At 36.7% G+C, this 21,099-nt stretch overlaps 1 protein-coding gene across 1 annotated transcript; it reads right to left on the bottom strand.

The window, feature by feature from the left end:
- Nucleotides 1-6,856, bottom strand: LOC126700542 (putative wall-associated receptor kinase-like 16). The gene is made up of 3 exons (XM_050398739.1): nt 5,767-6,856; nt 5,480-5,644; nt 1-1,385 (listed from the first exon to the last, which is right to left on the bottom strand). The coding sequence occupies exons 1-3, from the start codon at nt 6,620-6,622 to the stop codon at nt 175-177; spliced, it is 2,232 nt and encodes a 743-aa protein (XP_050254696.1). The 5' UTR covers nt 6,623-6,856; the 3' UTR covers nt 1-174.
- Nucleotides 6,857-21,099: the final 14,243 nt, after the last annotated feature.

The raw sequence follows: 21,099 nt of genomic DNA on the forward strand, positions 1-21,099 counted from the left end.
TTCCTTTGTTCATGTGCCAGATTTTATTCAGTCTATATGTGTATAATGTCATACATAGCATGAACCAGTCTACAACATGTTCAAATATATTGTCATACATAAATTCAATTGCATAATAGATACATCAATAATTTAGCCTCAATCGATGCAAGAATATTACGATGGATTAACTAATTATCTCCCATCATCCAATGGCTTCAATGCTTCATTTCTCATGCTATCATACCCAGCAACTGTACTGGAAGAACAACTTGGACCAACATCAATACTAAATGATTTAGTAGGTGCACCGAGCAAGTACTCAGTCTCTTCTATATAGACACTAGCATTTCTCCAAGGATGTTTTTCCATGATAACAAACCCCTCCAATTCCATTGCCACTTCCTTCATAGAAGGCCTATCCTCGCCTGTCACCTTTAAACACCTTTTTGCAAGATTAGCAACCTCCTTTAGTTGCTCAATATTATCCTCATTAACAATATGATCTTCAAGAATTTGAACTAGGCGATCATCTTTCATAGCAGAAATAAAGAACATTGCTAAATTTCTGTCAATTTCAGGCCTATCGAATGAAAGTGCCATCTTACCAGTCAAAAGCTCTGCCAAAACAACACCAAAACTGTACACATCACTTTTCTCTGTTAGCTGGCTAGTATGGAAGTATTCCGGGTCCAAGTATCCAAAAGTTCCTTGCACCAAAGTGTTTAACTGTGTTTGATCTAGAGGAACCAGTCTGGAAGCTCCAAAGTCAGATACTTTTGCTGTGAAATTATCATCTAACAATATATTTGCAGCTTTGACATCTCTATGTATAATTGGCACAGAAGTTGCAGAATGCAAGTATGCAAGTGCTCCTGCAGTTTCTGCAGCAATCTTCAAACGTTTTTCCCAAGAAAGTAAAGATGATAAGCCTTTATCATGAATGTGTTCAGAAAGGGTCCCTTTTGTAATGAATTCATAAACTAGTAAGGGCACTTCTGTTTCTAAACAACAACCTAATAGCTTAACCACATTCCTATGGTTAATATGGGTAAGCACAATAATCTCATTTACGAATTGCTCGATCTGGGTTTGATTACCAAATTTGGACTTCTTAATAGCAATCACTTTGTTATCTGGTAATAATCCTTTATAAACTGTTCCATAGCCTCCTTGACCAAGGACTCTACTTTCATCGTAGTTGTTGGTGGCCTTTTTGAGCTCTTCTGCATTATAAATTTTGCCTGTTTCTATAGACCCTTTACGATTAGATAGTTTCTGTTGTAACAATAAGCCACCATTTTGTTTGAAGAATTTTTCTCTGAGCTTGATGAGCTTTCTTTTTTTCAGTCCCCAGTATATCCAAGAGCCTCCCACAAACAATAGTAAAAGGCCAACGCTGATGCCTGTACACATTTAAACATGCATTTCAATCTCAACAACTTTCTAACCTTTTATATTTCTCAATCCCATTGTCTTTAAGTTTGTAATGGCAAATACTTTGACATGGTATGAACTAGATATTTAACATATCTATAATACAAAGATGACTAAATCAATATGTGAATTACAAATTTACAACGTAATTTGTGACTACTGAATAAGCATATAAGATGTGTAGAGGATCGTGATCAATGTGAAACGGAACATGCAAAGCAAATGTCAACAACACTAGACAACAGCTATCTACGATGGGTAATTATTGAAAAATTGCTGTTATGACTATCGATGGCTACACCAGTGTCCGAAATGATGACATTGGCAATATGAAATGGTAATTGGTGGTTTGTAACTTTGTATGAGGAATAACTATAATGTAATATTTAAGCTTATAAAATTGATAAAAATAAATTATGCTTTCACATAATCGGCTTTGCATATAACTTTAGGTAATTCTATGATCAAGACCTTTTAAAGAATCTAAAGATCAAGTTTCAAGTTTCTCAAAAAAAGTTTCAAAATTTTTTTTATTTAAAATTTTTTTTTTTTAAAGGAAACAATTGAGTTCAAAGTCCAAACAACACACTAGGATAAAATATAATCAGAAGGGTCAAGGGTGTTAGACAAATGCAGTAATGTCAAGGAAGTCAATTTTATACCAGAAGTCATTTTGGTTTGGTATGGAAAACGAAATATTTTGACACTAGTTGATACCGATGTACCATTTTAGGAGTTACTATATATATATATATATATATATATATGCTTTTTTTTTTTAACATACTATTTAAAATCCACATATTTTACAAAGCTTAAATATTATCCTAACTACATTAACCCAATGTATTAACTTAAATAACATGGTTTATAACATTTTATTTATTTATTTATAAATATTTCACCAACATAAACATCAATTCCAGCTAAAATACCCAAAAAATTCCCGGTATAATTGGTATATGCCAATACAACCTTATACTTTATTCAGTACATTTTAGAAGAGTATGATATTGATTTTATGGTCGGTACAATATATACAACCAGTACTGATACAATGTTGACTTTCTTGAATAAAGCATTATCATCATCTTGGGCCAATTACAAACAAAACATCTAGTTCCGATAAAAACTAGTTTTTCATTAAGTTCTTTTTAAATGCATAGTACCTTATAAAAATGAGTTTTTAAATTTTTGTGTTTTTATATGTATCTTTTCATTAAAAAAAAAAAAAAGAAGGCAAAACCTTAGTGCAAATTTTTTTTTTTTTTTAATTTTATTTTTTATAATATGATAGTTACAACTTGAAATGGAGGGGAATTGAACCTTATATGTCTCCCTTAGAAACACCTAAAAGTGCCAATCAGCTAAGCTAAAAAGCTCTGGGCAGTGAACTACATCTAAAGAAACTATACTTAAGTTTAGTATCATAATAGATAGTGATTTTAGCATTTTCATAATCCCACTAAAAAATTGTTCTAACATAAGTTTAGACAAATTAAATATAAAATAAAACCATATTAATTTTAATTGATTAAAATATTTTTTTTTAAAGAATATATTTTATTCAGCTTTGAACTAGGTTTTCTGCTCTTAAAGTTTTCCTAAATTGAAATAATTAAAATTTGGTTATATTGTTTCTTGTTTATTAGGTTCTATGACGTGCTAAATACCCTCTAAAATTTATCTGGGCATTAAAGTACTTATTATATGAACCAAACGATAGTTCAGTACAAAGTAAAAACTAGAAAATGATACTGTTTTTTTGTTAAATTGAGTTTATCTATTAAAAGTTATTTTTGCATAAATAATCTGTTTAATCAAATTTTTTAAAGAAATTTTGAAGTTCAAAATGGATATTAAAGTATAATTTAGGTGACAAATTATAAATTATGGGGTTGATATGCTATTTAGAACTCCTAATTTAGTTTGGCTTTAGGCTTTATTTTTTTTCTCTTATTTATTTATTTATTTTTACTAGACATAGTTTTAAATTTTCACTTTTTTTGACATAGAATACATTTAAGTAATTTATTTTTTAAATAAAATAATTTTATAAAAATAAGTTTAAAAAAAAAAAAAACATTCTCCATGGTATTGCACCCCTTTCTTTCTAGATCAAAAAAAGAAAAGGAGAGGGGAGAAAGAAAAAAAAAAAAAAAAAGAATGCTATGGGTAGGCTTTGGTTCTGGTCCTAACTCAACATGGGCCGTTCCAATTGTGCATCTCTATTTATATTGGACTTATAGCAGGTTGACTGTGACCTTAGGTTACAAATTTGGAGGGTAAATATGGGCCCAAGATTGGGAAAACATAAGAAATTCGGAATGATTGCCTGCTCATTGTGATCCCGGATCGCACCTGGTTCTATGGCTAACCAAAAAGGTCTCCCAAATTTGTTATGACTTATGGGGCCCAAGAGATTTGCACTAAATTTTTTGAAAACGAGTGATTTATATAGTTTTATTGGTTTTTTGTTTTGTTTTGTTTTGTTTTTATTTTTATATTATTATTATTATTTTATTTTTTTTATTGTCTCACATCACTAGTATTAACATCATCATAATTAATAACTATCAATACAAAATTTCACAATTTTTTTTTGGGAGATATTTACAATATGTTATTAATTCTGTAGATCTTTTCTCCCTCAAATTTTCAAACACTTTGTGTATGAGAAGGTGCCAATTAAAGTACAAAATTTCACTTACTTAATTCACAAGTTGTATATAAAATCCTAAATCTCCCTATTATAAAACAAAAGCTTCTATTTTATCCCAATAAATATGCATTATTATAAAGACCATTTTATTCTACGTTTTAGTATCTATTCATGTTTTCCACTAGACAACATTGATCAATAAGGCTAATGACATATCTTTTTTTTTTTTGAGATAAAGGCTAATGACATATCAAAAGCATTTAAAGGGTTTGTGGGCCTTGTAAAAAGGATTCCCAAAAAAAAAAAAAGTAACTATTAATAAACTATATTAAGAAAGTTGTAAAATTACTTCCTGAAAAATGTAAAAAGATATTAAAAAAATTAATTATTTTATCATTTTCTCATTAAATAGTTTTTAAACTAATACCTTATGACATTCACTATAATCTCCTTTTTATTTTATATAATATTTACATGGAATCTACACAGTATCGACAGATTACAATATTATTATTTTTGGCTGAATGACATATTATAATACTAGAGGGTAATATTTATACATACTCCAAAAACATTACTCCTTTTTTTTTTTTTTTTTTTGTGGGGGGGGGGGGTGTCACACTAGAGATAGACCTCGTGGTGGGATCCACGTGAGGAGGAGGCGTATATAATATGCACGAAAGCCACTAGTATCTGTTGTCATGTTGTCCAGCAGACAACTTTGACCAATGAGGGTAATGCATTTCAAAGGGTTTGAATTTCTCTGCGTTGATTGATTGATTGATTCTACAGTTACATCACACTGAGTAAGATGTTTGTCGTTTGGCAGAAAGAAATAATGGTGTATGTTCTACCGTGTCTGCTTATAAGATGTTTGACTCCACATCTGTATGAGACTTCAGTAATTAATTTTAATATATATATTTTTTTCAATTTTATTATGGTGGGCTTGTAAGTTTCAAAGCATTAGCTGTTTTTTATTATTATAATGAATTACTATATTTTAGAATTACTTTATTGTTTTTTTCCGTAAAAATAAACTTATTGTTGTGATTTTTTTTTTTAAACTGTCGAGTAATAAACTAAGAAAAATAAGTTCTAGCAAAAATGCAAAAACACTCTTAATTAAAAGAGGAAAAAAATTTACTAGTTAGTATTTTAGAGAATTTTTTTTTTTTTGGATGAGTAAGAATTTTTTATTCAAAAGGAAGAAAATCTGCTAGGTAGGAGAGAACACAAACAATGTCAGCAAAGCTGCAATCCTAAAATTTTACTGATAAGCATTTTTTTTATATAAAATATTAAATCAAATGTCTTTTTTTTTTTTTTTTTTTTGAGAAACAAATCAAATATCATTCGATAAACTAATCCTGGATTGGCAATTAATTATTGTATACTTACATAGTGCAATAATGACATTCCTGGATTGGCTAACTTTAGGATGGCAACCCGTTCCGTTTTTCATTGCATCGCCTTCGTATCCCTTTGGACAGTAGCATTTGAAACCCCCATCAAAGTTATAGCAATCTTTATAGCACGGGTTTGAAGTTTTGCACTCATCAATATCTGAAACACATTGCAACCCATCACAAAATACAATTAATATGTAAATAAAAATGCAGCATAATACTGAATTCAGCAGAAGGAGAAAAAGAAAGGTTTATAGTAAACCAAATTTATATTAGTACCTAGGCAACCATGAGGGAGGTATGGGTTCCCTTGAAAGCCAGGGGAGCACTTGCAACGATACCCAGGACCATTGTTGGATTCATAACATGTACTATTTTCTGCTTTACATGCATAGCTTGCTGAATTTCTCTTAGCTTTTTGACATGTCTCATTTCCAACTGCCCAATCAAGCACCACTGGAACAGTGTCTGTATTCCCTAAATTTTTAAGATCAGAAGAGGAAAAGTTGTATGCTGTTTCTTCCACTACAAAACCGAAAGAACATGGATTGAAGTTGAGTACTGCAGAGTGGTTTTTAAGGCTCCCAAGACCCACAAAAAAATCTGATACACCTGCTGGGATAGAAGTCTGGCAACAACCTATGCCAGAGCAAGACCCGTCATCCACACTATCAGCGTTGTCACAGAGTGATATGCATCCAGTTGCGTAGTCCTTTTCCCCAAAACCTTGAATAAGCGCCACTGTGTCACAACCGACTGCGGTGAACTTGTTCTTCTTGAATGAGATAGCAAACTTTGTCAAGTTGAGCCCAGAATATGTTTCACTGGCACGAACTCCCGATTCATTGTAGCAGTCACGAGCTATGGAGTATGAGACTCGCAGTTCACCATCCAGTGATATGTTGAGGACAGTTACATTACTACTGCGCAGTAATGGTTTCGATTTTGAAGTATTGGTATCACAAGTGATGAGAAAAGACTTATCGAGGTAGCATCCCTCTTCTGTTCCAAACGGGTATGGGATGCCAACATTTCCACAGCTTCTTTTGCAGTTCGAAGTGGGTTGAGATGCTGCTAAAATTATCAACCCAAGTAGCAGCAGCAGTTGTTGCAAAAGCATTCCACGCAAAGCCATGATTTTCCTTTCTATGAGCTGATCGATTTATTCTATTTTGTGTTTGGATGTGCTAAAAGTTTAGAGATCCTACTGCTTTTGAAGGCAGACGGAAGGAAGCCAAGTCAATGCCCCAAGTCTATTGGTCAATTAAGGGTGGGTTTGAAGAAGCTTCTGCGAAACAGTATTTTGGGTTTAAAAAATTAAAATGTGTGTTTGTAAATAAATTATGAGAAGTTAGTCTTGCAAAATGAAGCTTGGAGTTTTAAAATTGTGCATTCCCAAAATTTGTTGCCTTCTGTTGCATTTGTTTTGTTTTGTTTTTGTTTTTTTGTTTTTTTTTTGGAGAAATGGTTGCCTCGGTACAAAACACCCCCACGTGGTCAATTGTTGTTCACATCGATGAGAGTCAATGTTTGAATTTTAAGTAATACCTTTTCATTCAAACACTGAAGGTGAATGCATCAAGCCTATTTGTTCGTGTGGTATCTCTTCTCTAGTCCTTTTCAAGTTCAGGTTCTAATTCCCGGGTATTTGTCCAAGATATTGTATTTTTGATTGGAAATTATGGACTTTGAGGCGTATATACAAAGTCTTTAAACTTCAAAGTGATAATTGCTCAATTTGCTCTCACTTCGAAATAGTTTGTTGCCGAAGAATAGTCAATTCACCTCGAAGATATAATAAAATCACCAACTACATAAATACAACAGTTCAGAAGTTTCCTCTTAAAAGAATTTCTTAGGAAATTATATATTGGATTATGTTAATGTGAAACTTGTTTCAGGCCACAATTAATAGAACATGAATAGTTTAAATACAAAATAGCACTTGGAATTGATATTTGAGTTAAGGCTCATAATTTGAATAGATATCTTTAAGAAATAATGACTTTTGAGATTAAACTTCGTTAATTGGTAACTCTTAAAAGTAGTTATCTTTTAAAAATTAGTTCTTTATGTATCAACAAATAAGTTTTATAGGTAATTAGTATAAATTATCTTATTGTTAATATAATTAAAAAACCACCATCCATTCTTGACTACACACACAAGTGCCATATGGTGGAAGTGTGGCACACGTCATGTGTATTCTAATTCCATATGCCATATGGATTCTTTCTAAAATTTATTACTTTATAATTTGTGTTACTTTATGTACCCCCAATAAATAATATATATATATATATATATATTTATATATCCCTAAAACATAGTGTAAACTTTCTAGGTGAGACAAGTCTTTTAAAAACAAAAATTTTGTTATACCTAGGATCAGGGAGCCATCTATGTTTGTGAGTTGTTCTACTCCAATACAAAAATCTAGGATCCTGGCAAACTAGAGTGCATCTATTACCTTTGGGAAGCTGAAATGTGAGTTGAATCCAGGTGAGTGAGGAGTGTGAAGAGGATTTGTTGGTAAGGCGTTTGACTGTAGACGGAAGTTATAGTGTTAGGAGTGCATATCGACTTCTAGCTTCGACAGAGGCAAGAACTATGCTGACCTCTTCCACACCAATAGAGCAGCAGAGCTTATAGAAGCGTATTTGGAAGATTCAAACTCCCAATAAAATCCAACTGTTAATGTATATTATATTATATTATGGGCTTTAGGCCCAATTACCTTTCTTGTATAGCACACTTGTACTTGTACTACACTTTACTTGTACCGCACACTTACGCCTCCTATATAAGGCTCTGATGTATATTCTCTCATTAAGAAATACAATACAATCTTCCAGTATTTATAACATGGTATCAGAGCCACTGCTCTGACCTTTTCTTAGCAGTCTTGTCTTCATTAGTGTGGCTTTCTTTTTAACAACGCTTCCGCCATCACACTGCCGCTGCAGCCTCTCGCCGTTGAACTTCCGACGTCATCCAGCCGTCGTCCTTGGGTTCCGGACCTGCAGCCGCCGTCGTTAAGGAGTTTCACACTGCACAGACCACTGCTCCGCTGCAATTATTGCTCCGATTACGATTTTGAAGGTACCACTGAGATCGTCCAGCGCCGATCTACACAATCGTGGAAGCCTCGTCGCCATCGGAGACTGCACGCGCCCCCACGCGCCGCTCAAAGTTGCTGCCCCGCCGATCACGCGCCACACGCGCCACCACGCGCCAGCAGCTTCTGGCCACGCGCCTTCACGCGCCGTCACGCGCCTCCACGCGCCGTCACGCGCCTCCACGCGCCTCAACAGCCTCGCTGACGTCATCGCTGACGTCAGCCCTAACAGCTTGCTGACGTCACTGCTTGCGTCATCCGCTGACGTCACCTTCTGAATCTGGATTTGACCGTTGACTTCAGTTGACCGTTGACTTTGACTGGCCGTTGACCGTTGACTTTTCCAGGGTTGACTTTTTCTGTCCAGGTTCTCCTTACCCAGTTTTTCGCGTAGATTTCATTTCTGCTGTTTGTTTTTGCATATTGTGTCTCTAAATGGATAAAAAGGATAATTTTGTTCCTCGCCCGATCAATACTGTATTGGAGGGGAATAAAAATTACTTATCTTGGTCTCAAGCTATGCGCAGTTTTCTTAAGGGTCGCATGCTCTGGCATTATTGTACTGGTGCAATGATTATTCCTGTCAAGGGAGCAAGTGAAGAAGATGCTGTTTTTCTTGGTCGCATGATTGAATGGGATAGTCATAACCACATGATCCTCACATGGATTCGGAACACTTCCATTCCCTCTATTTCCAATCTGTTGGGCAGCTTTGATGATGCAAAATCTGCATGGGATATGTTGGCCAAAAGGTACTCCACTACTCATGGATCCATGAAATATCAGTTAGTGGTTGAATTGCATCAACTCAGGCAAGAACCAGGGCAATCCATCAATGACTATTATGATCAGCTTCGCTACATTTGGGACCAAATTGACCTTTCTGATCCAACTTGGGCATGCTCAAAGGATGCTCAGCAATATGCTTCCATCAGAGATGAATTTCGCCTCTATGAATTCCTGATGTCACTTCACAAGGACTTTGAGCCCATTCGAGGTCAGCTTCTAAATCGCAGTCCTGCTCCCTCTCTTGATACTGCTGTGAATGAGCTAGTTAGAGAAGAAGCTCGTCTTGCAACCCTTCAAGCCCAGAATAAGCTCAATGTTTTGGCTATTACTCCATCTACTCCACTCATAGAGCAACCTCAGCAATCAAGTGATTCCTCTGGCTCTCACAATCGTCGCAAGCAGTCCAACAAAAAAGTCTGCAACTATTGCAAGCGTTCTGGCCACACCATTGAGACTTGTTTCCGTCGCAACAAATCTACTGCTGCTGTTGCTAATACTGAGCCTACTCCGCCAATGGCTTCCACCTCAGCTGAGTCCCAGTCTTCTGGATCCACTATCAACCTCTCCCCCACTGAACTACAGGAGATCATAGCTCAGGCTGTTCGTATGGCTGGTAATGCATCTCTTTCCACTGCCCTATCTGTTCTACCCGGTAAGTCTCAAACTTGGCTTTTTGATTCTGCCTGCTGCAATCACATGACACCTCACTCATCCTTATTCTCCAAACTTGACCCTGCACCACATCCTCTAAATATTCATATAGCTGATGGTTCCACCATGCATGGAAATAGTTTAGGTTTTGTTTCAACCTCTAACCTTTCTGTTCCTGGAGTCTTCCATGTACCTGACCTATCCTATAATTTGTGCTCTGTGGGACAATTAGCTGAATTAGGTTATCGCCTTATTTTTGACTATTCTGGGTGTATTGTGCAGGATCCGAGGACGGGACAAGAGCTTGGGACCGGCCCTAGAGTTGGGCGTATGTTTCCCGTGGACAATCTTCATCTTCCACCTGTTGCTCCTGTTTCTGTTGCTGCTGCAGCTGCTGCAGTTTCTTCCTTACCATCTCTTGCACTTTGGCATTCTCGTCTTGGTCATGCATCATCTTCTCGGGTACAACAGTTAGCTTCTAGGGGTCTGTTGGGTTCTGTGTCCAAAGACAATTTTGATTGTACTTCATGTCAGTTAGGAAAACAACCAGCTTTGCCTTTTAATAACAGTGAATCCTTTTCTAATAGTATTTTTGAGTTAATTCATTCTGATGTTTGGGGGCCTTCTTCTGTTGCTAGTATTGGTGGATCTCGATATTTTGTTGTCTTTATTGATGATTATTCTCGTTATAGTTGGATATTTCCTATGAAATCTCGTTCTGAAATTTTACCAATATACAGCAACTTTGCCAAAATGGTTGAAACCCAATTCTCCAAACGTATCAAAACTTTTCGTTCTGATAATGCTCTTGAATATACTCAATATGCTTTTCAAGCTTTGTTACATTCCTATGGCACTGTGCATCATCTAACTTGTCCAGGTACCTCTCAGCAAAATGGTCGAGCCGAAAGAAAACTTCGTCATATTCTTGACACTGTTCGTGCTCTTCTTCTTTCTGCCAAAGTTCCTGCCCCATTTTGGGGTGAAGCTGCTCTTAATGCTGTTCATGCGATTAATCGCATTCCAAGTGCTGTCATTCATAATCAGACTCCGTATGAGCGTCTCTTTGGGTCACCTCCTGATTATCATCACCTTCGATCCTTTGGATCTGCTTGTTTCGTTCTTCTTCAGCCTCATGAGCACAACAAACTTGAGCCTCGATCTAGACTTTGTTGTTTCCTTGGTTATGGCGAAACTCAAAAGGGGTATAGGTGTTATGATCCTGTCTCTCATCGTCTTCGTGTTTCTCGTAATGTTGTCTTTTGGGAACACCGATTGTTTGTTGAGCTCTCTCACTTTCGTTCTTCCTTGACTAACTCCTCTGTTTTAGAAATCTTTCCAGACGAGTCTCTTGTTCCTTATACAAATACTTTTGATCCTTCTTTGGACTTCTCTCCAGATATTTTTGATGCTTCTCCTAGACAGGTTGAAGATGAACAGGTTGATGACGAGCTACCCCACCTTGAGCCTGGGTCCCCTGCTCCTGCTCCGCCTGAAGATCCTCCACAAGACATTCCACATCGCCACTCAACCCGGGTAAGATCCGTTCCTACACATTTACTTGACTATCATTGTTACACTGCCCTTGCTACACTTCACGAGCCTCAAACCTATCGTGAGGCCTCCACTGACCCTTTATGGCAGATTGCAATGAAAGAGGAACTTGATGCATTAACCAAAAACCATACCTGGGATCTGGTCACTCTTCCTCCTGGACAGTCTGTGGTTGGTTGTAAGTGGATCTATAAGATCAAGACTCGCTCTGATGGGTCCATTGAGCGCTACAAGGCTCGGCTTGTTGCAAAAGGTTTTACACAGGAGTATGGGATTGATTATGAAGAGACTTTTGCTCCAGTTGCTCGTATCTCATCTGTTCGTGCCCTCTTAGCTGTTGCTGCTGCTAGTAAATGGGATCTTTTTCAGATGGATGTTAAAAATGCTTTCCTTAATGGGGATTTGAGTGAAGCAGTCTATATGCAACCTCCTCCTGGTCTCTCTGTTGACTCAAACAAGGTTTGTCATCTTCGACGTGCACTTTATGGTCTTAAACAAGCTCCACGAGCTTGGTTTGCCAAGTTCAGCTCCACTATCTTTCGCTTGGGTTACACTGCCAGTCCGTATGATTCTGCCTTATTTCTTCGTCGTACTGATAAAGGCACCATTTTGCTTCTTCTATATGTGGATGATATGATCATAACTGGTGATGACCTCAGTGGCATTCAAGAACTCAAGGATTTTCTCAGTCAGCAATTTGAGATGAAAGATCTTGGACATCTCAGTTATTTCTTGGGTCTTGAAATTACTCATTCCACAGATGGTCTTTATATTACTCAAGCCAAGTATGCTTCTGACCTTTTATCTCGAGCTGGACTCACTGACAGCAAGACTGTTGACACTCCGGTTGAACTTAATGCGCATTTGACACCCTCGGGGGGGAAACCATTGTCTAATCCTTCTCTTTACAGACGATTGGTTGGCAGCCTAGTTTATCTCACAGTTACTCGTCCAGACATCTCCTATGCTGTTCATCAGGTGAGCCAGTATCTGTCTGCTCCACGATCTACTCACTATGCTGCTGTTCTGCGCATTCTTCGATATCTGAAGGGCACTCTCTTCCATGGCCTTTTCTACTCAGCTCAGTCTCCTCTTGTACTTCGTGCATTTTCTGATGCTGATTGGGCAGGGGATCCCACTGATCGCAGGTCCACTACAGGTTATTGCTTTCTCCTTGGTTCTTCTTTGATTTCTTGGCGAAGTAAGAAACAAACTTTTGTGGCCCGCTCTAGTACTGAAGCAGAATATCGTGCCCTTGCTGATACCACATCTGAGCTCCTTTGGCTACGCTGGCTTCTTAAGGATTTGGGTGTGTCCACCTCCTCTGCTACTCCCCTTTATTGTGACAACCAGAGTGCCATTCATATTGCTCACAATGATGTCTTTCATGAACGGACTAAACACATCGAGATTGATTGTCATTTTATCCGTTATCATCTTGTTCATGGTGCTCTTAAGCTCTTCTCCGTCTCCTCCAAAGATCAACTTGCAGATATCTTCACCAAGTCACTTCCTAAGAGACGCACTCGTGATTTAGTTGACAACCTCAAGTTGGTCTCACATCCACCTTGAGTTTGAGGGGGGCTGTTAATGTATATTATATTATATTATGGGCTTTAGGCCCAATTACCTTTCTTGTATAGCACACTTGTACTTGTACTACACTTTACTTGTACCGCACACTTACGCCTCCTATATAAGGCTCTGATGTATATTCTCTCATTAAGAAATACAATACAATCTTCCAGTATTTCTAACACCAACACTTTCTTTGGCATGCAGCGAAAGATTCACTTCCAACAAAGCAAAATCTAAGAGCTCGACATATTCCGGTAGATGAAACATGTGGTCTTTGTGATGATCATCAAGAGACTTAGCTACATAGCCTCTGGTTGTGGGATCATGCCCAGTTTGTTTGGAAGTTAGACCCAGGTTTTGCTCCCTTGTATCAAAAACAATAAAAGAAGTTTGAGGACTTAGTGGAAGAGGTGATGCTCAGGGGTTCTGCTTATCAGGTTGCACTCTTTTCCACATGCTCAGGGGTTCTGCTTATTAAGTTGCACTCTTTTCCAACGTGGCCTGGTGCTTGCGGCAACGCTGAAACCGGCTTCAAGAGAGAACCAACCGACTTGGTAGCTTCATGAACTAGGGAATCGAGCAAAGGAGCTAGTCTCGGAGTATCTTGATGCGATCAAACAGGCTTCTTATTAGGGACGGACCCATGTGGGGGCCTAAGGGGGCTCGGGCCTCCCTATCAAAATGACTTGGGCCCCCCTTAGTTTCATGAACCATAGCCAGCCAGCCCAGTCATGTAAATCTAAAAAAGAAAGAGAGAGAGAGAGAGAGAGAGAGAAACCCAGCAGTCCAAAACGACAAAAACAGATGGAACAAGCAAAAAAGTGAAAAATGAAGGAAAAAAGAAAAGAAAAGAGAGAGGCGAGACTTAGAGAGATTCAAGCCGCCACTCATGCGAGAGAGAGACCCATTTCGCAGAGTTGTAGATGGCAAACCTGTCCCTGTCAACTGTCGGCGTTGCATTCCCAAATAGGAAACGGCCACACCAATGCCGCCACGGCCCACGCGAGATCCATCTTGCCACCGGTTGGTCAATCTGCCCAGCCTAGCTTCATTACTCTAGCCTTCACAATTCACAAGTATTTAATCTATCATTTCCTTCAAAACCTAATATAATATTTGTTAATCTCAGAATCTAACAATTTGTGCTTGTGGACTTGTGGTGTTTATGTTTTTATTGATGAGTGATGAACAGAGTTGGTGATTGTGAATTGAATCTGTGCCTATGGTTTTTTTTTTTTTTTTTTGGCTTTTTGGCTTTGTGACTCTGTCACTCTGTGATTGTAGAGAGATAGAGTAGAGTTTGTAGAGATTAGAGAATATATTAGTGTAGTGTTTGACTGTTTTCTTTGTTGACTGGTAGTTGGGCAATAATAGGGACAAGTGACAGAAAAAAAAGGGTAAAGTTTGGAAAAGTTTTTTGTTGCAAGTACATAAAGCAGAATAAATTCATAGTGTTGGTAGTGGGATTGGGTGAGTGTCAAAAATATGGAGACAAGGCAAAGACAGAGATAAATAAAGGCAAAGATCAAAGACAAAAACAAATCATATAATATAGAAAATTGACACACAAATTTAAGAAAATAATAGTGCACTAAATTAGATAAATTTATAAATTGAAAAAAAGTGAGAAATACTAAATTTATAATTAAATGCATCATGCATATTACCTAAATTCTAGTATTTGTCTTTAGTTAGTAACAACAACCGTTTGTGAGATAATATATGTGATTCTTATTTTATTTGTAGATCATGAAAAAATCAACTACAATGTTTGATTTTTTCAAAAGAAAATATTCAAATTCTTCAGAAGTCAACGTAAGATTGCCAACAACTAATGTTGCTTGGTTGATAGTTTATTAATACCATATGGATGCGTATTTGAATTTTTTTTTCCGCTTATCTCTGCCCCCTCCCCCCCTAAGCTTGAAATCTTGGGTCCGTCCTTGCTTCTCAGGATGGAACTTGGCTTGCTGGGGTTTGCTGGACTCCTCCACCTGTGCAGAATTTTAAAGGTAACTTTGATGCTGCATTTTTTTTTATGCTTCAGGTTGTGTAGGTATTGGAGTGGTGTTTTGAGATCATATTGGAAATATTATCACTGTATTGAGTTACAAGATCCCTTTGTTTTAGTCCGCAGAGTTGGCAGAAGCTTTGGCGACAAGGCGTGCAGTGGGTTTTGCCAAGGAGTTGAGTTTGTTCAATGTGGAAATAGAGGGGGACTACTCATGGGTGATAAAAGCTTTGGCTGATATATACAAGGAGATGCAGCATTTTGTTTGGTCATGTGACTAATGAGAGTCAAAGTTTAGGCACTACTCTTCAGTTTTGCAAGTTCCAGCAAGTTCGTAGGGAAGGAAATAGATTAGCTTGCTCTTTAGCTAGAAGACCAGTTTTATCTGTAGTCACGGATGTATGGGTAGAATCTCTACCTAGTGATTTTGATGATGTATTCTAATCAGATTTAGTTCAATAAAATTTCCTTACCTTTTTCTCAAAAAAAAAAAAAAAAAAAAAACACAAAAATTTTAAGGCGTAAATGCACTTTTGGTCCTTATATTTTGCACTTTTTCCATTTTGGTCCCTACATTTTATTTTTATCACTTTTAGTCCCTAAACCAATTAACACGTGATATTTAAGTCCTTGCCATCAACCAACTAATGGGAAAAGCTAAGGTGGCAGACGGAACACCCTATTAGCTTACGTGGCACTGATGTGGCGATTAAAATATTATTAAAAAAATATTATTTGGCATTTTTATATGCCACGTCAGCATTTTAATTTTTTTATTTATAAAAAGCCATGTTAGATAATTTAAACCAAAAAAAGAAAATAAATTAAAAAACAATAAATAATTATATATATTTTTTACTTTCATTATTTTTTCGTAAGAATTGAAGTTGTTCTTCATGTTCTTCCTAAATCAATGAAATAAACCAATCTACAGCAATCCCCAAATCCAAATCTAGCAACCAAATCTACTCCATCAAATCCAGAAAAACAGGAAATAAATCCAAGAAACCAAACCAAACCATAAATAAATCGAAGAAATAAACCCATAAACCCAGTAACCAATTCAATCTCTAGCAAACCCATAAACCCATAATTTTTCTTCAGAAACAAGTACCAAAAAAAAAAAAAAAAAAAAAAAAAACCATAAAAACAAACAACTTACGCTCTATTTTTCCAAAAAAATGAAATTTCAGGAATTCAAAGAATTCGAACTCTCGGGATTCTGTTTTCCATTTCCTCTTTCAGGTACACATTCACTCACTCACTCACTCACTAATTCAATCAATTTCCAAATCACAAATCCACAAAATTGTTTCACTTTTCCAATTCCTACTACTTAGAATGTTGAAGGATTTCTACTTCTTGCATCGGCAAGAGCGAGGAGATCGAGAATGTGCCTATAAACCCTAAGGATTTGGTGCCGATTTAGACCAGCACCAACTCGTCGAGGCCTCCGCTCAACGCAATCCAAGAACCAATTCAAAACCCTAAGCAAGAGAGTAAGGTTGAGAGGACTCCAACGAAGGCAAACAAGGGCAAAAGCTTTGACCATTTGTTGCCTCTTCGTACTCCGGACAAGCATGGCGTTGGGGTTTCAGTGAAGCAACGGTTTGGGTGGGCTCAGAAGCACGAAGCTGGTTCGATTTATGGTGATGAGGGAGGGAGTAGTTTGGTTTAAGTGAGAGGAGGAGTTGGGAATGGGGGTTTGGTGAGTATGACTCTCCTTGGTTTTTTGTGTGTGTTTGTTTCTGAAGAAAAATTATGGGTTTATGGGTTTGCTAGAGATTGAATTGGTTATTGAGTTTATGGGTTTATTTCTTCGATTTATTTATGGTTTGGTTTGGTTTCTTGGATTTATTGCTTGTTTTTTTGGATTTGATGGAGTAGATTTGGTTGCTAGATTTGGATTTGGGGTTTGCTGGAGATTGGTTTATTTTATGGATTTAGGAAGAACACGAAGAACAACTTCAGTTCTTATGAAAAATAATGAAAGTAAAAAAAAAAATAAACAAAAAGTTTTGTTTTTTAATTTATTTTCTTTTTTGGTTTAAATTGTCTGACATGGCTTTTTATAAAAAAAAATTAAAATGCTAACGTGGCATATAAAAATGCCAAATAATATTTTAATTGCCATGTCAGCTAATAGGGTGTTCCGACTGCCACCTCAACTTTTCCCATTAGTTGGCTAACGGTAAGGACTTAAATGTCACGTGTTAATTGGTTTAGGGACTAAAAGTGATAAAAATAAAATGTAGGGACCAAAATGGAAAAAGTACAAAATGTAGGGACCAAAAGTGCATTTACGCCAAATTTTAACCTATACCCTAGATTTTAATAATTCCTTTGCTCTCTTTTTTTGTTGGGGGGGGGGGGGGGGGATTGGGATACTTCATAACTTGCAATTGTGTTAAACTGCTGCAGCATTGGAGGCAATTATCTATATTACTATTTAAGGGGCCCTTGTTTGGATTGGACATTTTTTGGGTTCCAAAATACCCCTACAACCTATGTTTAAGTAGAGGTAAAAGTTGAGGATAACACTGTAAAAATTCATCTCTAACTTTCGCCTAAAACATTTCCTACATAATAGGATCACTCTACCACTAATCCACTTCTTGAAAGCAACTATACGCTTACTTTTCTTTTTTATCTTTTTAAATAGAAAAACATGTTAAACAAAAAACAAAGTTAAACAACCCCACGTTGAAACACTCCCACGTTTATCTTCCTATCAAAATTAAAAAAAAAAAAAAAAAAAAAATCCTCATGTTTAAAAAAAAAAAAAAAAAGAAGATATATACCCATTCGATTACAATTTAAATTGCTTTTAACTTCATTTTAAAAAACTAACTATTCTTAACTTGTTATACTTACCCTTATTTATTCACACAAACTCAATGTAAATTAACAATATCAAATCCTTCATTGTTCATAACTCCATCTCTATAAGTTGGAAGTGTGTGTATATATATATATATATATATATATATATATTTATACAAGATAGAAATTCTACTCTAGCCTAATCTAAGTGTATATGTGTTTGAAACTCCCTTCTAAAGATTTGAACCTTGACTTTTGCCCCCCACACCTCACAAGCACTTATATTTTTGGAGAACAAAGATTTTTTATTGTGTAGCAATCTCCATGTTTGTTTTGCTAAAAGAGCTTCATTAAAAAGCACCAACTCCTTAAAACACATTCCACCCGCCAACTTTGGATCACACATATCTCCCCATTTAACCCAATGAATTTTTTGTCGTTCCCCACTTTGGCCCCACCAAAACCTATGGATAAGCCCCTCAATCTCATTAGAAAGACCCATTGGAAGCATGAAATAACTCATTGTGTAAGTTGGGATGGCTTGGACCACTACTTTGATCAAGATTTCTCTACCTGCCTGAGACAACAATTTCTCTTCCCAACCCTGTAATTTCCTCCACACTCTTTCTTTTATGTAACCAAAGCTTGCTTTTTTGTGTCTTCCAATGAGGGATGGAAGCCCCAAATATTTTTCATAGTGCAAAATTTCAGGCACCCCAAGTGCTTCCATTATTTCTGTTTTTATAGAATCGGTGGTTGACTTGCTAAAAAACAGAGATGTTTTCCTCTTGTTTATTTGCTGCCCCAAAACACCTTCATAGGTAGCCAAAATTTATAGCACCTTTTGACAGTTATGTCTATTTGCCCTGGAAAAAAAAGTAAGCTATCATCTGCAAAAAGTAGATGGGTAGTCTTGGTCTCCTTCTACAAAGAGAGAAATTCTTTATAGACCCATCAATACCAGCTTTGGAAATAAGGCTATGTAACCCCTCCATGCACAAGAGGAAAAGAAATGGGGATAAAAGATCGCCTTGACAGAAACCATTCATGAGGTTTGTCCACCCATCTTCAAACCCCAATTTTCTCATAATTTCCTCCCAAAAAAAAAAAAAAAAAACCATTCCACCCTATCATAAACTTTACTCATGTCCAATTTGATAGCCATATAATCAATTTTGCCATTTTTGTGATTTTTCATGCTATGGAGAGTTTCAAAAGTGACAAGTATATTATCAAAGATAAGGTGATTTTTTGTGAAGGCGTTTTGGTGTTTTGAAATGATATTAGGCAGAATTTTTTTCAATCTATTTGCTAGTACCTTTGAAACTTTTTTATAAAGGATATTGCATAGACTGATAGGTTGATAATCATTAACTGACAATGGATTTTTAATTTTTGGGATTAGGGTAATGAAGGTATGGTTAATGGGATGGGGAAGGGTGGCTGAATTTAGGTATGACAAAATGGTATTGGTGACATCACATCCTACCAAATTCCAATAATTTTGATAGAAAAGAGGGGGCACACCATCAAGCCCTGGAGATTTCAATGTTGCCATACGTTTCAAAGCTACCTGTACTTCCCATTCTATGAACTCCAGTGATAGCATCACATTCATATCATCTATGAGTAGCTTAGGAATCGGGTTCGAAGCTTCCTCATGCAAAACCAGATTTGTGGATGTAAAAAGTCCGTAATAGAACTCAATGAAAGTTTTAGCAATCCCCTCCTATTAAGAAATCCACATTCCATTAGAATTATATATGCTTGAAATTTTACTTCTCCTATGCCCCTGAGTTGCCTTGCTATGAAAATATTTTGTATTTTTATCTCCACCAATCAACCAAAAATTTTTTTGCCTGTTGCCTCCACATTATAATTTCCTTGATCATTAGTTCATTCCCAAAATTCCTACGACTCCACTATGTTAATTCATCCCCGCACTTCTCTACCTTTTTCATCACTTGTACCTTGACATCACAATGGATTTGGTCTCGCCAAATAGCTTCCACTGTATGGCCATAGCCCTTATCCGATAGCCACATTTCCTCAAATTAGAACAGCCTAGACATGGGAGGAGGTTCTAGGCCATTTAGAACAATCCAAATTGGGATATGATTTGAAGTGTGACTATTGAGGTGAAGAACCTTTGTTGCTCCAAACTATTGTAACCATTCATTTATGCATAAAGTTCTATCCAATCGCTCCCATATTGACTAGCCATTAGCAAAATGTTTCCTCCATGTGAATTTTGAGCCTATATAGCCCAAATCAATGAACCCACATTCAACTATTACATCTTGAAAGAGCGGCATTTGATTGTGACTTCTCCTATTTCCCCTCAATTTTTCATTGCCTCTTGTTAATTCATTAAAATCTCCCGCACACAACCATAGAATTTGGAATTTTCGGTCCAAAACTTCTGAGGAGATCCCAAGATTCAATTTTTCTTTGAGTTCCCAGTTCACCATAAAACCCTGTGAATTGACATGCATTCTCCTTATTTCTATTGATGATTGCATGAATAAGAGTTTTGCTTGAACCTTCAACTAAAACATCAATTGACGACCTCCAAAACAAAACCAATCCACCTCCCCTATTTGTTCTTGGGGAAATGAACAAATTATCAAACTTTATCCTTCTCAACACTTTTTTTAGCCTTGCTTCATTTACCCATGTTCAACTAAAAACACGACAGAGGAATCTTTTGCCCGCACTATATCTGCAAGCTCAGTCTCTATACATGGGTTCCCAAGCCCACAACAGTTCCAGACTAAGACACTCATTGTGATTCGCGTGACCAACACTCAGCCTCCACAATTGAATTTGACAAACTACCATCATCTTTTGAAACCTCTCTATGCTTCGAAGGTAACTCCAGATGATCCACCCCACCTTCCTTCCCACATATCGGTTTGCTCTCTGCCTTAGTCTCCTTTGCTTTTTCGTGAGCTAGTCTTTTCCATGTTCTTTGAGTACCCGTAGGAATAGGGTTACAAGAATTTTCAGAGTTAGAAGTTAAGTCTGCCTCAACTTGTTTCATTGTGGACTAATCAGCTGACTTGCATGAGCCCTTGCCATTCTTCGG

Source organism: Quercus robur, chromosome 9 (genome assembly GCF_932294415.1).
Source record: "Quercus robur chromosome 9, dhQueRobu3.1, whole genome shotgun sequence".
NCBI classification, from domain to species: Eukaryota; Viridiplantae; Streptophyta; class Magnoliopsida; order Fagales; family Fagaceae; genus Quercus; species Quercus robur.

What these genes read in the sequence shown, in the direction of transcription:
- LOC126700542 (XM_050398739.1), bottom strand. Translation starts at nt 6,622, where the DNA reads ATGGCTTTGCGTGGAATGCTTTTGCAACAACTGCTGCTGCTACTTGGG. An exon ending in CCTCCCTCATGGTTGCCTAG is followed by an intron (nt 5,645 to 5,766) that starts GTACTAATATAA and finishes AATGTGTTTCAG; the next exon opens with ATATTGATGAGTGCAAAACT. An exon ending in GAATGTCATTATTGCACTAT is followed by an intron (nt 1,386 to 5,479) that starts GTAAGTATACAA and finishes AAATGTGTACAG; the next exon opens with GCATCAGCGTTGGCCTTTTA.